We start from the raw sequence: 23,629 nt of genomic DNA, 5'->3' as shown, positions 1-23,629 counted from the left end.
GTGAGATGTGCTGATGTCTGATACAGATTCCACCTTAACAGAGCTCTGTGAGACGGCCAGGTCTTCCATGGTAACAGAACTGTGATGAGTGTAACGCAGGCCGTGATTGGTCGATTATGTGTAAAGAGAATATCTCCTGAAAGAGGATAATGCTGTAGAATCAGAGGACGTTTTAATATTCATACTCACTGAATAAGCAGTAAAAATTATTAATTTGCAATAAAACAACTGGTTCAGTGTTTTAATAGACGTTTATTAGTTTCATAATACTTTACTTCATAGCTGATTCTGTTTTTGACCAATGGCTGGATGTATAGAAATCTCCTCTCCTCACCAAGGCTGTATTTATTTGATATAAAATACAGTAAAAATTGTAAAATATTTTTACAATTCAAAATAACCGGTTTCTTTGTGATTATCTGTTAAAGTGTAATTTATTTATGTGATGTGCATCTGTATTTTCAGCATCATTGCTCCAGTCTTCAGTGTCACATGATCATTCAGAAATATTTCTAAAATGCTGATTTGCCGCTCAAAAAACATTTCTGATTATTTCCGTGCAACCTGTGATCCGTTTTATTTCTTCAGGGTTCTTTGATGAACACAAGGTTCAAAAGAACAGCATTTATCTGAAACAGAAATCTTTTGTAACATTATAAATGTCTTTACTGTCACTTCACTATATATTCACATAGAGATCTGTAATTTTTAATAGTAGTTTTTCAAGAATTTTACTGTAATTTTGGTCGGATAAATGCAGCCTCGGTGAACAGAAGAGGCTTCTTTCAAAAACATAAAAAAATAAGATAAAAATCCACTACAATATATTATATTTTATAATACTGAGTTTGAATTGATGAATCAGATAAAATCATACTTTTTCTTTGATTAAATTGCATAGCATTCATATTTACAACCCTTTGCTAAGAAACAACAAATTATAACTATGGGGTAAAGCTTTAGTTTTTCTGATAAAGTGTACATGTAAACTATCTACCAAGTATTAGTGTTTGTTGTTTGCCGGTGCCGATCGGTCTGGCCGGGTTTCAGTAGCGAGTGCCAAATCCACGAATCTCCAGTTTAGTGATTGGTTTCTCGTTGGTGAACTGAGCGCGGTGGATTCGAGAGCTGGGACTGCCCACCTTACTGAGCCAGTACTTCCTGTAGATCACACACAGATAGACAAACACAGTCAACTATATGAAATATAATGCCAAGACACTTCTTTTTCTCACAAATTTTGCACATTTGCAATGCAATATTTTTTCATTTTATTTTTCCATTTTAATTTCAGTACAGTTTTCTTATTTATCTATCTATATAGTTGCATTAACTTAAACTAAATGAAAATGAGAAATGTTGCCTATAAAAATATTTTTTTTATAATACTATAATACTTTTATAATAATATATATATTACTGTTTGTTTTAGTATACCAGCTTCATTATGAATACTTTTTATGGAATTTTTTTTTAAAACATTATGAACATCATTCATTAAAAAAACAATATTTAAGTGGAATTGACACACTTTAACAAAGATGCAAATCAGGATAGTTTTAAACAGTAAAATTGTCTATTTATAGTTTTCTGTCTTTATACTTTTAGTTTTATTTTTTGGAATGGAAACTTTTTCACAAATGAAGGTTTACATTTCTTCCATTTACATGTGTGCTTACAATATTCACCAACCAAAATTACCATGTTCACAAAGTCAAGAACATGGACGCATAAATTAGTCTTAAAAACATTACATCTTCTAAACCTAAATAATCTTTTTTTTTTTTTTTTTCACCAGAAGCCAATTAAAAACATCCATCCACATATAGAGGTGAAAAGGTGTTAAAGAATTTTAGGAAACGTACAACGCAAGCATTTAAAAATCTAATCTTTATGATGCTTTTATATACATTTTGGATCTGCATTCATTTTTAATGTAAGAAAACTTCTCTGTCTTCCATAAAGGAAAGAATGGCATAAGAAATGCTAAAGAAACTCCATCAGAAGGACAAACAACCTCCATTTTCTTTCTCTTTCTCAAAAACAAGGGCGCGGCACACACACAGACACACACACACACACACACACACACACACACACACACACACACACACACACACACACACACATACACATACACACTCTAACTGAAGCCGGACAGACATGCATCTCTCATGAAGTTTTCCTCAGAGGCTGTAAATGCATTATTCTCCCTGTGGGCCACAGCAGGGGCTGATCTCATATTGGATAAGAGAGAGAGCGCTCAGACCATCTGCATGGCTGCCCAATATTCAGCTCATAATGGGCCTGCCAGGAAGAGGAGGAGCACATGTCAAAGAGAACAGCCACAATCTCTACAGCAACAGCGCAGGAACGGCCCGTGATAAAGAGAGCCGCACAGATTGTGTTTTGAGAGCTGGGAATGACGGATTACAGACGGGTCCTGGTTGCTCTGGGGTTATCGGTCGTTATGGCCAAATCAAGAGGTTTGTTTTGGACGTAAAAGCCTCGAGTTTCGTCAGGGTGCGGTTCACTCAATACTGAGGAAATCCAACCCTGACAGAGGAAAATACACTTCTCATGAAAAGTCATTATGTTACCGTTTTAAAAGCACAAATCCCACTTTGATTAGTTTAGAGAGAGAACTATATGGTAGAGAAACTACACTGAGAAATGCCTCTGAAATTAGTTTTAGTTATAAACTGCTAGTAAAAATGGCTTTAAAAAACTTTACTCATAAACCTTTTAGTAAAAATGGCTTTGAAAAAATATTTAACTCATAAATTGCTAGTAAAAATGGCTTTAAAAAAAACTTTACTCATAAATTGCTAGTAAAATGGCTTTGAAAAAATACTCAAAAATTGCTAGTAAAATGGCTTTGAAAAAATACTTTACTCATAAATTGCTATTAAAAATGGCTTTGAAAAAATACTCATAAATTGCTAGTAAAAATGGCTTTGAAAAATACTCATAAATTGCTAGTAAAAATGGCTTTGAAAAATACTCATAAATTGCTAGTAAAAATGGCTTTGAAAAATACTCATAAATTGCTAGTAAAAATGGCTTTGAAAAAATACTCATAAATTGCTAGTAAAAATGGCTTAGAAAAAATACTCATAAATTGCTAGTAAAAATGGCTTTGAAAAATACTCATAAATTGCTAGTAAAAATGGCTTTGAAAAATACTCATAAATTGCTAGTAAAAATGGCTTTGAAAAAATACCCATAAATTGCTAGTAAAAATGGCTTTGAAAAATACTCATAAATTGCTAGTAAAAATGGCTTTGAAAAAATACTCATAAATTGCTAGTAAAAATGGCTTTGAAAAAATACTCATAAATTGCTAGTAAAAATGGCTTTGAAAAAATACTCATAAATTGCTAGTAAAAATGGCTTTGAAAAATACTCATAAATTGCTAGTAAAAATGGCTTTTAAAAATACTCATAAATTGCTAGTAAAAATGGCTTTGAAAAAATACTCATAAATTGCTAGTAAAAATGGCTTTGAAAAAATACTCATAAATTGCTGGTAAAAATGGCTTTGAAAAAATACTCAAATTGCTAGGAAAATGTCTTTGAAAAAATACTCATAAATTGCTAGAAAAAATGGCTTTGAAAAAATACTCATAAATTGCTAGTAAAAATGGCTTTGAAAAAATACTTATAAATTGCTAGTAAAAATGGCTTTGAAAAAATACTTTACTCATAAATTACTAGTAAAAATGACTTTGAAAAATACTCATAAATTGCTAGTAAAAATGGCTTTGAAAAAATACTCATAAATTGCTAGTAAAAATGGCTTTGGAAAAAATACTTTAATCATAAATTACTAGTATAAATGGCTTTGAAAAAATACTCATAAATTGCTAGTAAAAATGGCTTGAAAAAAATACTCATAAATTGCTAGGAAAATGGCTTTGAAAAATACTCATAAATTGCTAGAAAAATGGCTTTGAAAAAATGCTCATAAATTGCTTGTAAAAATGGCTTTGAAAAAATGCTCATAAATTGCTAGTAAAAATGGCTTTGAAAAAATGCTTAACTCATAAATTGCTAGTAAAAAGGGCTTTGAAAAAATACTTTACTCATAAAGTTTTAGTAAAAATGGCTTTGAAAAAATATTTAACTCATATATTGCTAGTAAAAATGGCTTTGAAAAAATACTTCACTCATAAATTGCTAGTAAAAATGGCTTTGAAAAAATACTTAACTTATAAATTGCTAGTAAAAAGGGCTTTGAAAAAATACTTATAAATTGCTAGTAAAAATGGCTTTGAAAAAATACTTAACTTATAAATTGCTAGTAAAATGGCTTTGAAAAAATACTTAACTCATAAATTGCTAGTAAAAAGGGCTTTGAAAAAATACTTAACTTATAAATTGCTAGTAAAAATGGATTTGAAAAAATACTTTAATCATAAAGTTTTAGTAAAAATGGCTTTGAAAAAATTATTTACTCAATTTATTTTTAAATGGCTTTGAAAAAATACTTAACTCATAAATTGCTAGTAAAAAGGGCTTTGAAAAAATACTTTACTCATAAAGTTTTAGTAAAAATGGCTTTGAAAAAAATATTTAACTCATATATTGCTAGTAAAAATGGCTTTAAAAAAATACTTCACTCATAAATTGCTAGTAAAAATGGCTTTGAAAAAATACTTAACTTATAAATTGCTAGTAAAAAGGGCTTTGAAAAAATACTTATAAATTGCTAGTAAAAATGGCTTTGAAAAAATACTTAACTTATAAATTGCTAGTAAAATGGCTTTGAAAAAATACTTAACTCATAAATTGCTAGTAAAAAGGGCTTTGAAAAAAATACTTATAAATTGCTAGTAAAATGGCTTTGAAAAAATACTTAACTCATAAATTGCTAGTAAAAATGGCTTTGAAAAAATACTTAACTCATAAATTGCTAGTAAAAAGGGCTTAGAAAAAATACTTAACTTATAAATTGCTAGTAAAAATGGATTTGAAAAAATACTTTAATCATAAAGTTTTAGTAAAAATGGCTTTGAAAAAATAATTTACTCAATTTATTTTTAAATGGCTTTGAAAAAATACTTAACTCATAAATTGCTAGTAAAAAGGGCTTTGAAAAAATACTTTACTCATAAAGTTTTAGTAAAAATGGCTTTGAAAAAATATTTAACTCATATATTGCTAGTAAAAATGGCTTTGAAAAAATACTTCACTCATAAATTGCTAGTAAAAATGGCTTTGAAAAAATACTTAACTTATAAATTGCTAGTAAAAAGGGCTTTGAAAAAATACTTATAAATTGCTAGTAAAAATGGCTTTGAAAAAATACTTAACTTATAAATTGCTAGTAAAATGGCTTTGAAAAAATACTTAACTCATAAATTGCTAGTAAAAAGGGCTTTGAAAAAATACTTATAAATTGCTAGTAAAAATGGCTTTGAAAAAATACTTAACTTATAAATTGCTAGTAAAATGGCTTTGAAAAAATACTTAACTCATAAATTGCTAGTAAAAATGGCTTTGAAAAAATACTTAACTTATAAATTGCTAGTAAAAATGGATTTGAAAAAATACTTTAATCATAAAGTTTTAGTAAAAATGGCTTTGAAAAAATAATTTACTCAATTTATTTTTAAATGGCTTTGAAAAAATACTTAACTCATAAATTCCTAGTAAAAATGGCTTTGAAAATAACTTCACTCATAAATTGCTAGTAAAAATGGCTTTGAAAAAATACTTTACTCATAAATTGCTAGTAAAAATGGCTTTGAAAAATAACTTCACTCATAAAGTTTTAGTAAAAATGGCTTTGAAAAAATACTTTAACCATAAATTGCTAGTAAAAATGGCTTTAGAAAAATACTTTACTCCTACAGTTTTAGTAAAAATGGCTTTGAAAAAATACTTAACTTATAAATTGCTAGAAAAAATGGCTTTGAAAAAATATTTTACTCATAAATTGCTAGGAGAAATGGATTTGAAAAAATACTCATAAACTGCTAGGAGAAATGGCTTTTAAAAAATACTTCACTCATAAATTGCTCTTAAATATGGCTTTGAAAAAAAATACTTTACTCATAAAGTTTTAGTAAAAATGGCTTTGAAAAAATAATTTACTCAATTATTTTTTTAAATTGCTAGTAAAAATGAATATATTTAATTGAATATATATTTATGTATAAATATAAGCATTTTTTTACTTTTATAAATATTACAACTTTGATTTTTATTTTTTAGAAAAGAATAGTGAAAATCACACAAATCAGGAGTTTAAACTGCATTCAGGACCAAAGTTTTTTGTAAACCTCATATAAAATAACAGCTCATATAATATTAAAGTTATAATATATATATATATATATATATATATATATATATATATATATATATATATATATATATATATATATATATATATACTATATACTATATATATAGTTTTATTGGCATATTTATATTCAGTAATATTGTTTGGTTATTTTATTGTTTTATGATGGTCACAGGGTAGTGACTAATAAATGTATAATGACTAATATAGTTTATATGACCTCTTCTTTGTTTAATAGGTGATACAGACTGCCTTAAACACAGATGAAAATAAACTTTCCATTATTCTCATGCTCTGAATGAAACACTCTCACTCTCTCTGAAATAATACCGCACAGCTGAATTCACAATATATAACCACTTGAGTCTTTGCACAGTGTTCATTGTGTTGTGAAGGAAAGGAGTTTTCCATCTGTCCCGGTGAGGAAGTCAGATAACATTGACACGCTGTGATTGGAAAGAACTTTCTCATACGGATCACCATTTACATCAACCTCGGTCTAACAATCTGCCGGATGCTCTCACTCGCTCTAATACAGCACCACCAACACCAAGATAGTTTGATATCAAAACACCAGCAACTATTTACAACCTGTGACTGCCCCTGGGTTAAAATATATAAAAAAATATATATAATATAATATAATATAAAATAATATAATATAATATAATATAATATAATATAATCAGTATATACAGTATATTTTAACAATGTGACTGCCATTGTGTTAGAATATCAATGAAAAAAATACATATATTATATTAATATATATTACATTATATTATATATTTTATTTTATTATAACAACATGTGACTTCAACTGTCTTAGCATATCAATGAAAAAAATATATTATATTATATTATATTATGTAATATTACAATATATTATAACAACCTGTGACTGCCATTGTGTTAGAATAAAAGAAAAGAAAAACATATATATTTATATAGAATTATTTCATATTACATTATTAATAATAATTACATCAAGAATAATATATATATATATATATATATATATATATATATATATATATATATATATATATATATATATATATATATATATATAAAGTATCACTGGATCTCATATTACAATTGTATATAACCAATAAAATATTGAAACAAATGAACAAGAATAATAATATTACACACGCTCAATAATATTTTACTATATTTAATAATATTCTTAATTAAATGGCTAATAATTTGTAATTAATAAATAACAAAAAAAAATACTTTAATATTTTAATAATTTGTAATTAATAAATAACAAAAAAATACTTAAATATTTACTGTTAAATATTATATTATATTATATTATATTATATTATATTATATTATATTATATTATATTATATTATATTATATTATATTATATTATATTATATTATATTATATTATATTATATTATATTATATTATATTATATTATATTATATTATATTATATTATATTATATTATGGGGTTTCCTCAAATGGCCCCAGTAAATGAAATGAACCCTAAATATGAGCAATAATCACAGTGATGCAGAAGATCCAGTTATTATGAGAATGCTGTTGCAAAATGCTCTTAATAAATGCATTATGCCTCATTAGATGTTGAAGATCTGGATCGAGCTGAAATGCTCTGGCAGTATTTCTAGACTTCCAATCATAATTCAAGCTCGGGTGGAGCGTTTGGGAGGGTGGAGGCCGTCTGGGGACGATCCTCTGGGATCTACAGACTCATCAACATCACCCACAACCCTAGAGATCCACCAAACCAAACCCACGACTAACAAACACCTGAAGAGAGCCGGACGAAACAAACACACTGAGAGAAAGAGAGGAAAACAAGTAAAGGGGGCGGAGCCTGGAGGCCTGCCATCTGCTGTTTAAATATTTAATGAGCAAACACATTTCTGTTCACTCACATCTCGAAAAAGTGAGGAAAAGCTCTTCTTCGTCACAGTATCCAGGCAATGGCATGTACAGCGATGTGTGATTCTGGGCTGTAAGTAAATAGGACACGATTTCACCAGAGAATCAAAGCTAAAAATGTCTTACAGGAACAGCGGACACAGACAATAACCTTCACATGAAAAACAGACCTGATAAAGGAGACTTTTAAATGTCATTAGATATTGACTTAAAGACATCGATCTTATATGATCTAACAATCGATATAATTATGGAAAATCTGACACAAAAGATTAGTTTCACATTTGTACATATCAGGTTTTATATTTGGAAATTTAATAAATGTATATATATTTTAATATTAGTTAGTTTTCAATTAATTTAAATGTATTTTAATATTACTTAGTCTAATATTAGTTTTCATTTTCATTTTATTTAAAAAAAAATTATTTCTTCCAGTTAGTAATTATTAAACTTAATAGTTAACAGAATTTTTATGTAGTTTTAAATTTTTCATCTAATATTTGTATTTGTGTTTTATACGATTCTTTTTTATTTTTTAGAATAATTATTTATTATAATATAATATAATTCATTAATATTTGAATTAATATTTATTATTAATTAGTTTTATCAATGCTGGCTTTCATTTTTGCATTTTCAGTTGCCATTTAAACTTTATTAAACATTTTAGAAAATGTAATTTTTACAATTATCTTTTTTCTTATTTTATTTTTTGGTTTTAATTTGTTTTTGAGTTTTAGTTTAGTTTTAGTTTTTATTTATTCCCAGTCATTTATTTGAGTCCATTTCATTGAATTTAATTGCAATTTTTTAAGTATGAAAATAAAAAGATTATCATCAGATCATATTAATAAAATAATGTTATTAAATTAGTTTAAGTAAAATATATAAAATATGAATATCAGATTATTCATTTTTATATTACTATTTTTTTTATGTCAGTTTTAGTTTTAATTTGTTTCCAGTTGAACCTATTTCAGTTAGGTGCCAAGTTTTGCAATATTTATATTTTATTGCAGCTTTTAGTTATTAACTAACTAAATGTTAACTAAATGTTGTGTCAACATAATATACTCTAATATACTCTTATGCACAGTCTACATGCAAATATTTGTATGTGCTATGCATACTAAAGATCTGCAAACAGTATTAATGCTGCAGAAATACAGTATATAAGCTCTCACACAAATAAATGTCTGGTTCACATTTGAGACTGTGATGTCATACATTCCCTTGCCCCTGAGCTCCACCCCGCCCCGCCCGACTGACATCATGACATCATCGATCCTCGACCCGCCCCAACACACACACACACACACACACACACACACACACACACACGCTCGGCTGGAGCTCCTGCTCTTATGTGATTACAGGCTACAGCACAACGCTCTCAAAGGGAAGAGTGAGTTTCCATGTTCACACTGGCACTGTGACTGTGAGCTCTGCAGCCTTTCTAGACTGTTCCATGACACAACACTGAAGCACTGGCGCCATCTGCTGGTGACAAGAGACACTGCACATGTCACAGATTTAGTGGATCTGAACTGGTATGAAAATAAAGACCTTTATAAAGACTTTATTAAACATAAACACTCAACAACAGTCGCCTACTCACAAAAAATCTTTATTTTCTCTTTATTTTCTATATATATATATATATATATATATATATATATATATATATATATATATATATATATATATATATATATATATATATATATATATATTGCAACATTTAAGCAACATTTCAAATGTTTTATTAGTTTTCATGTAATATTTATATTTAAATGTATTTAAGATTTATAATATTTGATATTTATTTTCATATTTTATTATGTTTTCTTCTATTCATTTATGTCAATGGAAAGGAATTAAAAATATAAGATATAAAATAAAATATTATTTTATTTTAGATTTCATTTGTATTTATATTTAAAAAAAAAATACAATTTAAAAGATGATCATCTTTAATGGTCACATTTCTTTAACGTTTTCAGGAAACATAACATTTTGACAGTTTGTTATATGCTTACTTGTTTTATTTTATATTTATCATTAATTTATATGTAAAATGTTCAGTTTATTTCTTTTAGCTTTAGTTTTTTTTCATTTCTAGATAGTAATTTTAGCACTTCAACTATTTGCTTAAGTAACATTTTTCGTTTCAGTTTTTCATCTAAAACATATTTTTATTTTATTTTATTACATATTGATTTAATGTTTATTAAATTATATTATTTATTTATAGATTCTAGTTATCTGTATATATTATATAGTTAATTTAGATTTTGTTTTTTTGTAAAAAAAAAAAAAAAAAGTCAACAGTTTTAGTTTTAATTCAAATTAATTAATGTTAAAATATAATTCAATTCAGGTTTTACATGCAATAAATACTGTACACATTTTACTTAATAGAGCGCCATGCAAACATTTGGATATCCTAATAAAAGTGACTTTATTGCACACTCAAAACTTATTCAAAAACAGATGCATACTCACATTTCTTTAACTTTTTCAGGATGTCCCTGCACCTGTCCCACCACAGTGCCCTGTCTAGTGTTCTTCACCCAGCCCGTCACGCCCAGTTTCTGCGCTTCTGCCTCTGTATACTGCAGTAAAACAGATGAAAAATGAGATTCAGAGAGATATATGTATGCATGACTTAACACTGGGGAAACTAGGGAGGTTACATTTACATGCATGCATTTAAAAAAGCAACTTTCATTGCATTCAATGGATGCATTTGACACACAAGTCCATGCATTTTCTAGGACTCAAGCTTTTACACTGCTAGTGCAAACATCAGATATCTCACTGATTTCAACTACTTAGGCTAAACTTGCATCTAAAAGATCTAGTATCTGCTTGTAATTGCATAAATCACTCCTTATACAGCAGATAGGTTGGAAAACCATCAAATATAATAATATCATTACCATTTGCTAGTGTTAGCAGGTTCCAGCAAAAAAAAAAAAAAAAAGCTCTGTTAAAAAAAAACTTAATTTATATCATCCACATTTCTCACCATTCTGAAGCAAACACCTGAAAAAAAGAGAAAATGTGTTTTATTGTTTTATTTTTTTCACTGTTTATGCAGTTTGACTATTTGTATACAATAAACACTTTGTAATAAAGAATAATTTACATTTTATATTAATGCATATGCATGCAAAATGTTGCAAAAGCCTTTTGGTGCTGTAATATAAATAAATGCGCGTCTATTTTTGGAGGCGTGACGTGAAGAATTGTCACCGAGTTTCAAATACGCACCTTGGACATTCCCGAACACCTCAAAATCTACAGATACATACTTATCACCGGCATCTGAAGACATTGCAAACAATATTACAAGGGTCAGGACCCAAAGAGAAGTCCAGGAGACGTCTAAATGACAGATAATCATGAATAAACGCGACGCGACTTGCAAATGTAACCCAACGCTCTTAAAGCGTCAGACTGTTGTCACGTGACCGCTGTTACTTTTCTCAACGCTTAACGCGATGGACGAATCACAGTCGCTGTGGTTACAGAATGATGAGGTTTTAAGATTGTTTGGACTGGGTTTCTATTTACACGTTAGACTCCAAGTCCAATCCTTAAAAGTATGAAAAGTAAAGATAAAGACAAAAGAATCCCTGAGAAGCGAACAAGCGCCCTCTGGAGGAGAAAACAAGAGTTTTCTAAACTGGATATGTCACGTGCTTACAGTACGCAGATTACAATGAGATTTGAATAAAAGTACTTTACAATTATAATATTGCATATTAATAATAACCTTATGAATAAACAGTTAGTGTCAAATACGTTTTGGATATAAAAACACAATTATTTTGTCTCTTTCTAAGAATGATTAAAAATAAAATTAAAATAATCAGATTACAATCACACATAATGAGCTTTAAAAATATTTCCTCTCACGTCCTGATGAGATTTGAATATTCCCTGGCACAGTTTTTCACTGTAATCTATGTTTATGATTGAAACACCATCCTGGCCGTCAGAGATTAGAGAGTTACAGTGTGTGTTCAAAAACATTTCGATTTGTGAATACACAAACATTTTATTAGAGATGTAATTTGCATACAAGGGTTTAAGTTTCTTTTAAAGGCAAATCCTTTCAAAAAATCAAATCAGATTTGGATTTGACAGAGACCTTAGACCCGGCACACGACAGGTTAAATGTTTTTAACTGTGTTTTAACATGTCTGATGATCACAGAAAGATGGGATTAGACTTTCTGTGCTTTTAAAGATCTCAAAGGTCAACACTGATGCTGTTTTTAGCATTAGTGAATGTTTCGTTTACTGAATCACATCTGAAACACATTTCCTGAGACACGTACATCAAGTAAAATGTCAAAAATAAATGCAATAAATTTAAAGATTTGTGATCTTATTGCAATTGTTTTTTTTTTTTTTTTTTTTTTTTTTTTTTTAGTAAACTTTTTATTATCTAATGGTCTTATTGGATTAATTAAACATGGCTTATATTTCTTAATCTTATTTCAAATATATTATATATATATATATATATATATATATATATATATATATAATATATATATATATATATATATATTTTTTTTTTTTTTTTTTTTTTTTTTACATATTTCAGCCTCAAAGGTCAACACTGATACTGAGTTTTTTATTTTATTTATTATTTTTTTTATTATTATTTTTTTTTTGCATTAAATAAGAATATTTTATTTAAAATAAATTTAAAAATAGTCTCTGGTTCTGATTTGTTCTGATTTTTCTTTTTTTTTTTGGTTATGATAGTTCAGATTTTCAAAACTATACAAAAGTTTTAGCATCATACATTTTTTAAATGTTTTGGCATTTATGGGAATGTTTGTTTTTATACTGAATCAAAAAATAAATGTCAGAAAAAGCTATGCAATAAATATAAGGATGCATATTGTATAATGTTTTAGAGCTACAGTATATGGTATTCCCACTACTTCTCATTTAAACAAGGAATAAATAAAAATGCTCTGATTTAACATTTTACAAATGTCAAATAAAAATTTTAAAATATGACTTTCAGTTTCTACATTATGAGTATAGGTGACGCTGATTATTTCACTTCTTTGTCATGTACTACAATGTCAACAACAACAAAAAAATGCTGAAATAACAATGCAAGAATAAAATAAATCATAGATATTTAATGGTCTGGTGTTAAAGGGGAACCTTGTACTTTAGCTGAGAAACACTGAAGAACATTAATAACTGTTTCAGTCTCCAAAGATGCATAAAGCAATCCAAAGCCAGATCAAACAGTTCTTGATGAGACGGGGGTCTTTTATTAATCATAAAGAACCTTCTTGATCTGTAAGCTACAGCTAAGACAAGCACAAAACAGACAAGTTTAGAGACTCCACAACAGTGTGCTCATCTCTGGATTGTCAATATCACAGTGGTACACACACACACACACACACACACACATTTGTTGATTTGTTCTGAACCAGTAACGCTCTAAAGAGAAAAACCATAATCCTAGAGCTCCGACTAACAACAGTACAGCACATAAACACACACACACACACACACACACACAAACACATTTATTGTATGAATGAATTATTTTTCCAACTGTAGACAACCTTGGATGTTTTTAAAGGAAGGTTTAATCAGATTAACAATCTAACTGAACTTCTGTGAGTAAAGAAACGGTGATTATTCTGATGATATGAATGGATTAATGTCATTGTTTGTGACTGTTTCTTGTTTTGACTTTCTAATGGTTTTGGTCAAATCTCTTTGTGCTTTAAAATGCTTTATAAAATCCGCTGCTAAAGTGCCCCGCAGGTTTTTGTGAGGGGTGCTGAGCATCCAACTCCATCAGGACCGTCTGATTTACCAATGTTTGGATCTTACATAAGATACAGCTGCGTTTAGACACTTAACTCACACTGAAATGTCATTGTGTTGAATAACGAAATATCAGAGCAAAGCATTCATCATATCATGAAAATATAATGTTTAAAAGAACAGCAGTTCTACATGACTGTATATGACTTAGTTTGGGGTGTAAACAGGATAATAGAGTAATACTCTGCTTGAGAGAAAAACAAAAACACTTTATGCAAAATTTAAGAAGATAGAAAGATAAAAAAAATTCCCGAAGTGTTAAAAGAGGGATTTGTTCAATGTACATACAAACTACATTTAATAATACAGTGTACTTTAGTTTCAAAGAGATGTGAATTAGACCAACATTATTCCCCAGAATGATCACAGATTCGTTGGAACAAAGAGCTTCATATTGAACAATGTTGCTGATTGTTGAAGGTTTGTGAATTCCCAGAATGCACTGCAGCATAAATAAATTACGCAGTTATTGTTTACAAACTTCCTCAGAATCTGTTGATTCTGTCATGATTGTTTGTCATGTTGGTGTTTAGAAGGATTTATATGCCTCATTATGTATTTGTTTACTGCCGCCATTGCTGTGGTCTGTCTGTGTTTTACTAAAACAGTCAAACTGATGAAAATTGTCATGTGTTTTGAATGTTGAAATTCAAAGGACTCTTACATTTCAAGGGTGTAGAATTTAGGGATGTCCCCAACAATATCCAGCGGTGACTAAATTGTCCCAAGCATTAATTTTGATCAAACAGTTAATAAGTGTATGTGTATGTGACCATTTGTTGTTGTAATTTTGGCTGCATCTGAAATAGGTCATAAACTGAACACTTACTTCCATGGTATGAGATGAATGGATGCTTCAAATGATTTTCAGCTGAAAATAATGAAATAAACTACAAACTCCATCAACATAATGCACAGTGTTTCCATCAAACATATATTTGGAGCTGCTGTTTATTTTATTTACCAACAACATACTTTTTTGCTTATTTCAGTTAATGCTATAAAACTAGCTGAGCTAAGCAATCAGTAGTTCTGACTTTGTCATGTAGCCGTTTAAACATCGCGTAAGAAACAAAAAGCGGAAGAACACACAAACCGATTCAAGTGAGTGAGTCATTTACGCCGGAGTCGCTCCGATTCATTTAGGGTGTGTATGCACACCTGACATTTATTTTCGAATTTCGTCATCGAATGATTTTAAAAAGCATGTATAGTGATGGGTGACACTGAGCTTTTTTTCGAAAGTCCGAATCAGTTAAACCATTGCATTGCAAACTGATTCACAGTTTTCGAAGCGCTCCAATCGAATCATTTATCGCGAGCCATTTGATTCAGAGCGGAACGTCAGAGCAGTTTTGTGAATCTTTTGATTCAGATCGGAATTTCAGTGCGGTCCGGGAAACATTTCGCGAATATAATGATCCATTTTCCAAAGTTCTGATTTAGATCAAAGGATTCACGGACCTACATCAAAAACGGGATCTATATCAGATGATTCACGATCAGCGCGCGAGATCCGATCTGAATCAAAAGATTCACGATCCACATTTCAGATCAGGATTTCAAATCATTTGATTCAGGTCGGGAATTCAGATTAATAAAAAAAAAAAGTTTGAAAAACAAAACAATGAAAAAAAGAATAGACAAATGCAAATCCCTTAATTAAATTAACCATTGTTTTATTATAGTACAAGAGTAGTTACCATGTTTTTAAAGCACAGTTTTACTACAAATGTTTTACCTGTAATAAAACCCTGTAGCATGTAGAAAAAACATGATTAATCTGTGGTTATGGGCGATAGTAACCATGTTTTTTTTCGCCTTAAGAGGACACATGATGAAAAGGAACTGTCTCTGGCTGAATTCACTGCTAGGATGAACATCGTTTTTAATAGTAGCCACATAGCCTAATTTTCTAGATAATCTTTGAGTAAAAAAGGTTTAGAGACAGATTTTTGTCTATGAATGTGAAATTCAGATGGCAGGAAATTATGATTTCCTATATTCTCTTTTGGGTAGTCAAACAATCCAAATAAAAACATTTAAAACAGGACGAAAATCACTACACCCTTGTGAATTATGATATCTGCTGATTCATTAAATACAGTTTGAACAGTTAGTGATGGAGAAACAACTGATTTGCAAAATGATTCACTCAAAACAGACACCTGCTGGTAAAACAGTGTAAATGAAAGGGAAAATCAGCCCAAATATGACTAAAAACACTTTTTAGAAACCTGTCGTAAATGTTTTATGGAAAATGCCTTCTACAAATCATAAAATACCATTAAACTTGAATGTGTTTCATTACTTTAGAGCTGTGTTTACAGAAGGTTTAGCTAATCTCCAATAAGAAACAATCAACTTTTTTTATATATTATACAAATGTGCCATTAAAGTGTCTACATTATAAAAACGGATGCGAGTTAGTGCGCACAATTTAAATTTAGAATCGTTTTGAAACTTTTATGTCGTAACAAAGTATCATTTATTGAAATCACGTGACTTTGGAATTTTGACGCACGCGCGTCACTGGTTCCAAACAAAAGATTCACAATGGTTTCGAATCTTCCAAAGCGCTTAATATGACTATATATGTTGTGGCAGATGGTATCATATATTATTTGTGACAACATGCCCAAATTTGTGTGTTAAATGAAATGTGCAGTAGTTTTTAACCAAATCTTTATCATTAAAAACATAACCTGTAGGCTATGTTTTGTTACTAGTTTTTTATTTATTCTATTTTTCGAACAATTACTGGTCTTCTTTTTTATTACATTTACATTACTACATTTATTGCAGTAAAGCCTCTAATTTATCAAAGTGACCCGATCAGGTTGAAACGCGTTCCGAATAATTGATTCAAAACAAGATTCACAAAGGTTAAGCTACTACGTCTGCTTCTCACCTGTTCAGTCTGCTGATCATAAGGAGAAGCGTTAAGAAAAAAGCGATGCACATGTCAGTTTAAACTCAGAGATGTCAGTGTGTGTTGTCCATTCATCCTCATGAAGCTCCTGTTGGTGGATGCAGGTTCACAACAGTAAGAAACGACTCAAATCCAGGACAGGCCCACAGAGGCCCTTCCGTCACCCTGAAGACAAACCCCATCATCACCGTGGGCTTTTAGTGTAGTGTGACCTTTTATTGAACCTTGCACGTAATGTGCTCTTGTGTGTGTGTGTGTGTGTAGGTTTGGCATTAAATGTTTTGGCAAACAGTTTCAAAAGAAGCCTCGAGGCTACCGACAAGTCATGAAGCGCTTGTATGGACATAAACATTAGTGTGTGTGTGTGTGTGTGTGTGCGTGTGTTTGTCTTTGTTTGAGGGGCTCTTCATGTATGTAAACAATGTTGGTCATAACTCTCTGAAACTATTAACGTTCACTGCAAATTACTCATTTTGGCACGAATGGCCTATTTATATGACCTCAAATGATAATGAATATTTAAAAAATAAAAAATAAAAAAAAAAATGGTAAAGTCCGTTTGCATTGCAATACTTGGAAGTGTACTATGCATTTAAAAAAAAATCATACTTCTTTAAAACATGTTCATTCTGCTTGATTTCTAAAAATAACACACACACACACACACACACACACACACACACACACACACACACATACATATACATATACATATACATATACATATACATATACATATACATACATACATACATATATATATATATATATATATATATATATATATATATATATATATATATGTATATATATATATAAAGTCATGTAACTCATCATTTTATTATTTAACATGTTACAGGATGGATTTGTATAGATTCGAGGTGTAATAAACGCTTGAAAAACAGACCAATTTGTACGAGACTGGAGATTGAAAATAAGCTCGTATAGCTACAATTAGGTTTTCTTACTTCTTACTCATAACATTTATTTATTTTCCATAGCATTTTCTCTGTTTATTGGAAAGGCACGGCTTTGATAAAAAAAAAAAAAAAAAAAAGATAGAAAAATAAAAACGGTTGTAAACAACTCGACAGCTAGCTGGAAATCATTTAGTCTCTTAGTGATGCTTAATTATGTTGAAAATATCAGAAGAAATCTAGGCTTAAATAAACTATAATTTTATAAAACAATATTACTGAAAAATCGCCTCGTTTTTATAACAATAATAATGCATTATAAATAACAACAGATGAATTTACGTGAGTACACGTGAGCTGTTTATAACCCGATAAAGCTTGATTATTAAGAAGTCCATTTAAAAGTGGGCAGTAAGTAGCTTTTAAAAGCTATAAAACCGCAACATGAATTATTGTCCCGGCTGCAAAATAGTTTTCATAAATTCAACAAATATATATTTTAATTAATGATAAAAGTACTATGTTAATTGGAGAACACTGTCCTCTGACGCACGAGTGATGATATTCATTATTTAGAAAATAATAATGTATATGCACATAAAAACATAGATTATTATAACATGAACTGTTGTTATTTTTTTTTAAATGGTATTATTTTGCTTTGCATATTTTATCCATTTCACAATATCTTAAAAACGGATTCATTATTTCATCCTTTTGTTTTATACATTTTCGATGTTTCTTTGATAATACAAAATAAAGCGTTGTATTGATCTGTACATCACTAAAATACACAGTTTATGCATTAACAAATCAAATAATTTCACAGTCGGCAATGCTGCACAAGATGCGAACAGCCCTCAAACAAGAAAACGACACAAAAATAATGTTTCTAGCTTCCGAGATCATGCATTTATTTAGCAAAGACATGCATGATAATTAATAAATAGATTCATGATATTAAACAAAGATATTCGGTTATTCTCAAATAATAAAGTGTGAATTGGAAAACATTTTATTTTTCAGAATACAAAATGCGTCATTTAAAAATAAAAAAGCTATTATAGATTAAACGCATAACTAAGATTATTCTGATGCAAAATTTCATACTGATTTATAAAAACACAAATAAACAACAGGGACTAGACAGTTATGCTGGTCACCGGTCATTTCCCACCGCGCAAACACGCTGTTTGAGAGGAATGCATGCAGCGCAATGCTTTATAATATATTTCAATGACTAAAAACGATAGAAATTAGATCTTTAAAGTTTCAAAATGACTTCTGCACTCCTCTGTCAATATTTCAGTGGATTTGTGACCCGCGCTGACACTAGAGGCGCCCTTGGCTCAGCCTGTGCGCTTTTACGCACAACGTTATTATTCATTATTATTCTTACTAATCAATATATCCGAACTGGTTGTAATACACAACAATGTATTGTATCAGACCGGATATTATGCACGCTTTATGGTCCTGTTATTAAACACAACTAATCCGAATCCCATCAAAGTATTATTATTAAGAAAATTTGACAGGGCCACTTTGAATCAACACCCCGAATGCTTTAGTTCTTGATCATTTAAACTTTATTTCAGTGCGTTTCAGGTAATGTGTGCACCGTTATTCGTCCCTCCTATTCAGGCTGCGTGATCGGTGACGCGCAGGAGACTCCCCAGACTCGCGCGCGCACGGGGCTCTCCGCGCATTATGATGGAGTGAGCGGAGACTGTTCAGCTTCCAGCAAGAGAAGAGCTCCTCCTCCCTCCCCTGAGATGAGGTAGTTGGAAAGACCGAGCGCTGGTTAATCACCAATTTCTCGCGTCGCGTCGCGTCCTCCGTCTTGAAAGTCCTGTCATGCATGCAGCGTCCCCGCCGTCGCGCGCCTGACCTCCTGCGTTTTCAACCACGGCTTTTGTTTGTCCCTCGTCCGGTATGGGAGATCAGAGTGAGCCGACCATGGTGCAGAAGTCGACATCGTTCAGCATCAAGAGTCTGTTACTCCCATCAAAGTTTGACGATGAGGGCGCGGTGCGCAGCGGCAGCCCGGCGGCACCGGATTTGGACAAACCCCCGGAAGCGTCCGAGATGGACCCCGCGCTGCGAGACGCGGAGGACCAGCCGTCTAAAAAGGGAAAGAAGTTCGACAAACCTCCGTTCAGCTACAACGCGCTCATCATGATGGCGATCAGACAGAGTCCCGAGAAGCGGCTCACGCTCAACGGCATCTACGAGTTCATCATGAAGAACTTCCCGTATTACCGGGAGCACAAGCAGGGCTGGCAGAACTCCATCCGGCACAATCTGAGTCTCAATAAGTGTTTCGTCAAGGTCCCGCGGCATTATGACGATCCTGGGAAAGGGAACTACTGGATGCTGGATCCTTCCAGTGATGATGTGTTCATCGGCGGAACCACCGGGAAGCTCCGCCGGCGCTCGGCGACCTCGCGGGGAAAGTTGGTGATGAAAAGGGGCCTCCGCTTCGCGCCCCTCGGTCTCGGGCTTGGTGAACGCCCGAGCAACCCGCTTTATTGGCAGCTGTCTCCGTTTTTACCCCTGCACCATTCGCACTATAACGGCTCCACGCACGGATTTCTAAACCAGGGGCACGCGTACGGGTCGTTACTCCACGGCGTGGAGCCGCTCGGGAACGGGGACATGTCTCGCCCCATTCTGGGAGCCTCTAGCGGGAGTATCAACGGGTACGGTGTGTCTCCGCCGTCCGCCGCCGGATTACTTTCAGGGCACAATGGATACTTCGTACCGGGCGCGCAGCAGCCGCTCCCGAGCGCGCCGGGATACTGCATCTCCAGCTCTCCGTCCCCGCTGCTGACGGATTCCATAAGAACTAGCTTACCGTCCTTCACAGCTCCACTCTCCAGCGGACTTCTGTCTCAACACAAACGCATCGCGCCCAATTCGTTCCTAAGCTGAGCGTTGCGCGCCTTCTCCAATGGGAACTTTCCTAGAAAACCTCGCCACGAAATGTGCAAGCTGTCCTTTTGTGTGAGGACTGTGCGTCTGGATTTTTTATTTGTTCTATTTAAGTTTATTTTGTAGAAGTAGTGTGATGTTATGCCAAAGGCAATAACCGTGCGTGTTTGTTTTCTTTCTTTCTTTCTTTTTTCTAAAAAAGTATTATTTATAGTATTTCTTTGTGAATGATTGTTTTGTATTTATTCGAAATGTTTTTTTAATCCCTTGTTACTGTGGGATACTGTTATGATTAGATGTTTGGCACATATTATTCGTTTAGTATGACTAATTCCTTTTTTTAATGTCTCAAACTGTGAATGCGCCTTAATATCTCAAATCAGGGTTGAGCGCTCGGACCGTCTCAGGTGTGCGTTCTGACAATGAAACACTATTATTATTATTAGTAGCTGTGTAAACCTGAAATATGGTACATATACATCTTTATGCAATGTTTTATGAATTTGCCTATCGGTTAGTGTGGCCCTGTGTTCAGAGAGGTCATGTAATGACTTACTATAGTAAAGCTAAGCTACTGAATTAAAGCACTGGTTTAAATGAACTCTGTGGGATCAGTTTATACACGTACTGTCACGTAAAATGCTGTTTTGTGACGACACGAGGTTTTGTTTACACACATAACAGTATTTTAACAGTATTTCATTTACAGGTTTTACGCGTGGAGGTGATTCAGCACCAAAGACAGATCATTAATGTTTTTATTATTATTATTATTATATATAACATCCCTGCACATTCATTTGCTATAATGACATCTTGAATCCATTATTTCAACTCTCTGTGCAAATCAGAAATGTGATTTCTAGAGCGAGTTATTTCCCTTTTAACCAACATGTGATTTATAGTTCTGCACATGTAGTTGTCATAGTCTTTTAATGTGCAGATTTGTACTAGTTTGTCTTTTTTCTTGTATATATGCCTGAACTTCCGTTCAGAACAAATGAATAAAGTATGGGAATATTTCTGTATGAATGCAAACGCGTCCTTTCTCGTCATGCAACACACATCCGCTTTTTTCTTTTGTGATCAAAGACTTAGCTTCACGCACACAAATTAATCTCAATGCCTTTACCTACATGCTATGCATTGAAGTTATGCATGCTAGAAATGTTAAATATAGCATGCTGCTGGAATATTTTCGTCGTTCAAAACATTATGCAATAATAATTTTCATTATTGCGTCACTGATATATAGGCCCAGTTCATGAACACACACACACACACACACATATATATATATATATATATATAGGTCTAGTGCATTCACACACACATATGTGTGTGTGTGCATGAACTATATATATATGTGTGTGTGTGTGTGTGTGTGCATTAACTATATGTATGTATGTGTGTGTGTGTGTGTGTGTGCATGAACTAGGCCTTTATCAGTGACGCAATAATGAAAATTATTATTGCATAATGTGTAATAATATATATATATATATATATATATATATATATATATATATATATATATATATATATATATATATATATATATATATATATCCACCAATTATAATCTATATAAATGTAATACGCGCAATCGAACCAATCCAGACAAACCACAATATTCACTTCACGAACTTATGCATTTTCACAAAATTTAATTATAATTATATTAATAGTTAAGATATAACTGAGCCTTTACGCAAACATTCAGCTACATCGGTTCACATAAATCATTCTGACTTATTTCCAATAGAAGTAATGCGGAACTTACTGTCCAGATGTTCCTCAAACTTCATCTCCACGTGTCCCGGATCAAGCAGGAGTGAAACTCTCAGTGAGGCACAGACGATATGAAGTCCACAAAACCTCCAGACACCTCCAGAGGAGCAGGAGAGACATTAATGTGCTCGGACAGACGTTCAGAGGGAGGGACTCACGGACAAAGATGCTCCATTCACAATTCCTGCACTTTATTTACTACAGAGACTTGAATATCACACAATGCATGACCAAAAATAAAGCCATAGCTTGTTCTAAGAAGTCTGTTATTAACAAACCAAAAAAAATAAATAAATAAATAAAAAATTAAAATAAAAAAACCAAAAAAACACCACCAACCAAATATATCTTTTTTGGCGTATTAAAATAATTTATTTTAACTAAGAGATAATAGATACGTGTAGGTATTTTTTTCCATCCACTAAAACTTATTTATATGTTATAAGTCAATTAGTGACAAAAAAAGCAAAAAACAGCAAAAAAAACAAAAAAAAAACAAATTTAAAAGTAAAAGTTTTAACTTGATTGAGAGCCAAATGAGGCGTTGGTCGCTTTTTACAAAACTGTTTTCTGTCATTTTAATGACTTACATATTTAAGTACTTTATTTGTTGAAGGTTTTATGAATCTTCTGATCTATGGAAGCCGATACGACCAGTTGTTTCATTTTTACTAAGTTTTACTGTTTAAATTACTGATTAAACATCGATTTATTATTTTATTTTACATTTACATGAAGCATCATGAAGTTAATAAGAGCTGACCAAAGGAAGACACGTTAACGCATCAATTTTACCACGTCATAAAATAAACAAAACATCGAATTATTCATTTTTTTTTTAGTTTCACTTTTCAGATTAAATCATGTCCTGTTCATACGTGTGTGTTTCTTTATTTCACCTGATCTGCAGTATAAGGAGGCTAGCATATGAAACAGCT

General features: G+C 31.4%; 2 protein-coding genes across 5 annotated transcripts; one reads left to right on the top strand and one right to left on the bottom strand.

The window, feature by feature from the left end:
* Window positions 1-232: 232 nt before the first annotated feature.
* Window positions 233-22,786, bottom strand: acyp2 (acylphosphatase 2, muscle type). Of its 4 annotated transcripts, XM_026250873.1 has the most exons (5): window positions 11,512-11,780; window positions 11,267-11,283; window positions 10,741-10,850; window positions 8,226-8,303; window positions 1,025-1,161 (listed from the first exon to the last, which is right to left on the bottom strand). In XM_026250873.1, exons 1-4 carry the CDS (start codon window positions 11,642-11,644, stop codon window positions 8,258-8,260), a joined length of 306 nt encoding a protein of 101 aa, XP_026106658.1. In that variant the 5' UTR covers window positions 11,645-11,780; the 3' UTR covers window positions 1,025-1,161; window positions 8,226-8,257. The 4 variants fall into 4 exon arrangements, with proteins under 4 accessions (XP_026106659.1, XP_026106657.1, XP_026106660.1 ...); XM_026250874.1 differs by lacking the exons at window positions 8,226-8,303; window positions 11,512-11,780 and adding an exon at window positions 22,684-22,786 and having other exon boundaries at window positions 233-1,161; XM_026250872.1 differs by lacking the exon at window positions 8,226-8,303 and having other exon boundaries at window positions 233-1,161; window positions 11,512-11,729.
* Window positions 19,135-21,501, top strand: LOC113078569 (forkhead box protein G1-like). The gene has a single exon (XM_026250871.1). It carries the CDS (start codon window positions 19,902-19,904, stop codon window positions 20,898-20,900), a length of 999 nt encoding a protein of 332 aa, XP_026106656.1. The 5' UTR covers window positions 19,135-19,901; the 3' UTR covers window positions 20,901-21,501.
* Window positions 22,787-23,629: the final 843 nt, after the last annotated feature.

This window comes from Carassius auratus, unplaced genomic scaffold (assembly GCF_003368295.1).
Source record: "Carassius auratus strain Wakin unplaced genomic scaffold, ASM336829v1 scaf_tig00026011, whole genome shotgun sequence".
Taxonomy (NCBI): domain Eukaryota; kingdom Metazoa; phylum Chordata; class Actinopteri; order Cypriniformes; family Cyprinidae; genus Carassius; species Carassius auratus.
Note: the sequence above shows the minus strand (reverse complement) of the source record. Positions and strands in the feature narration are given on the sequence as shown.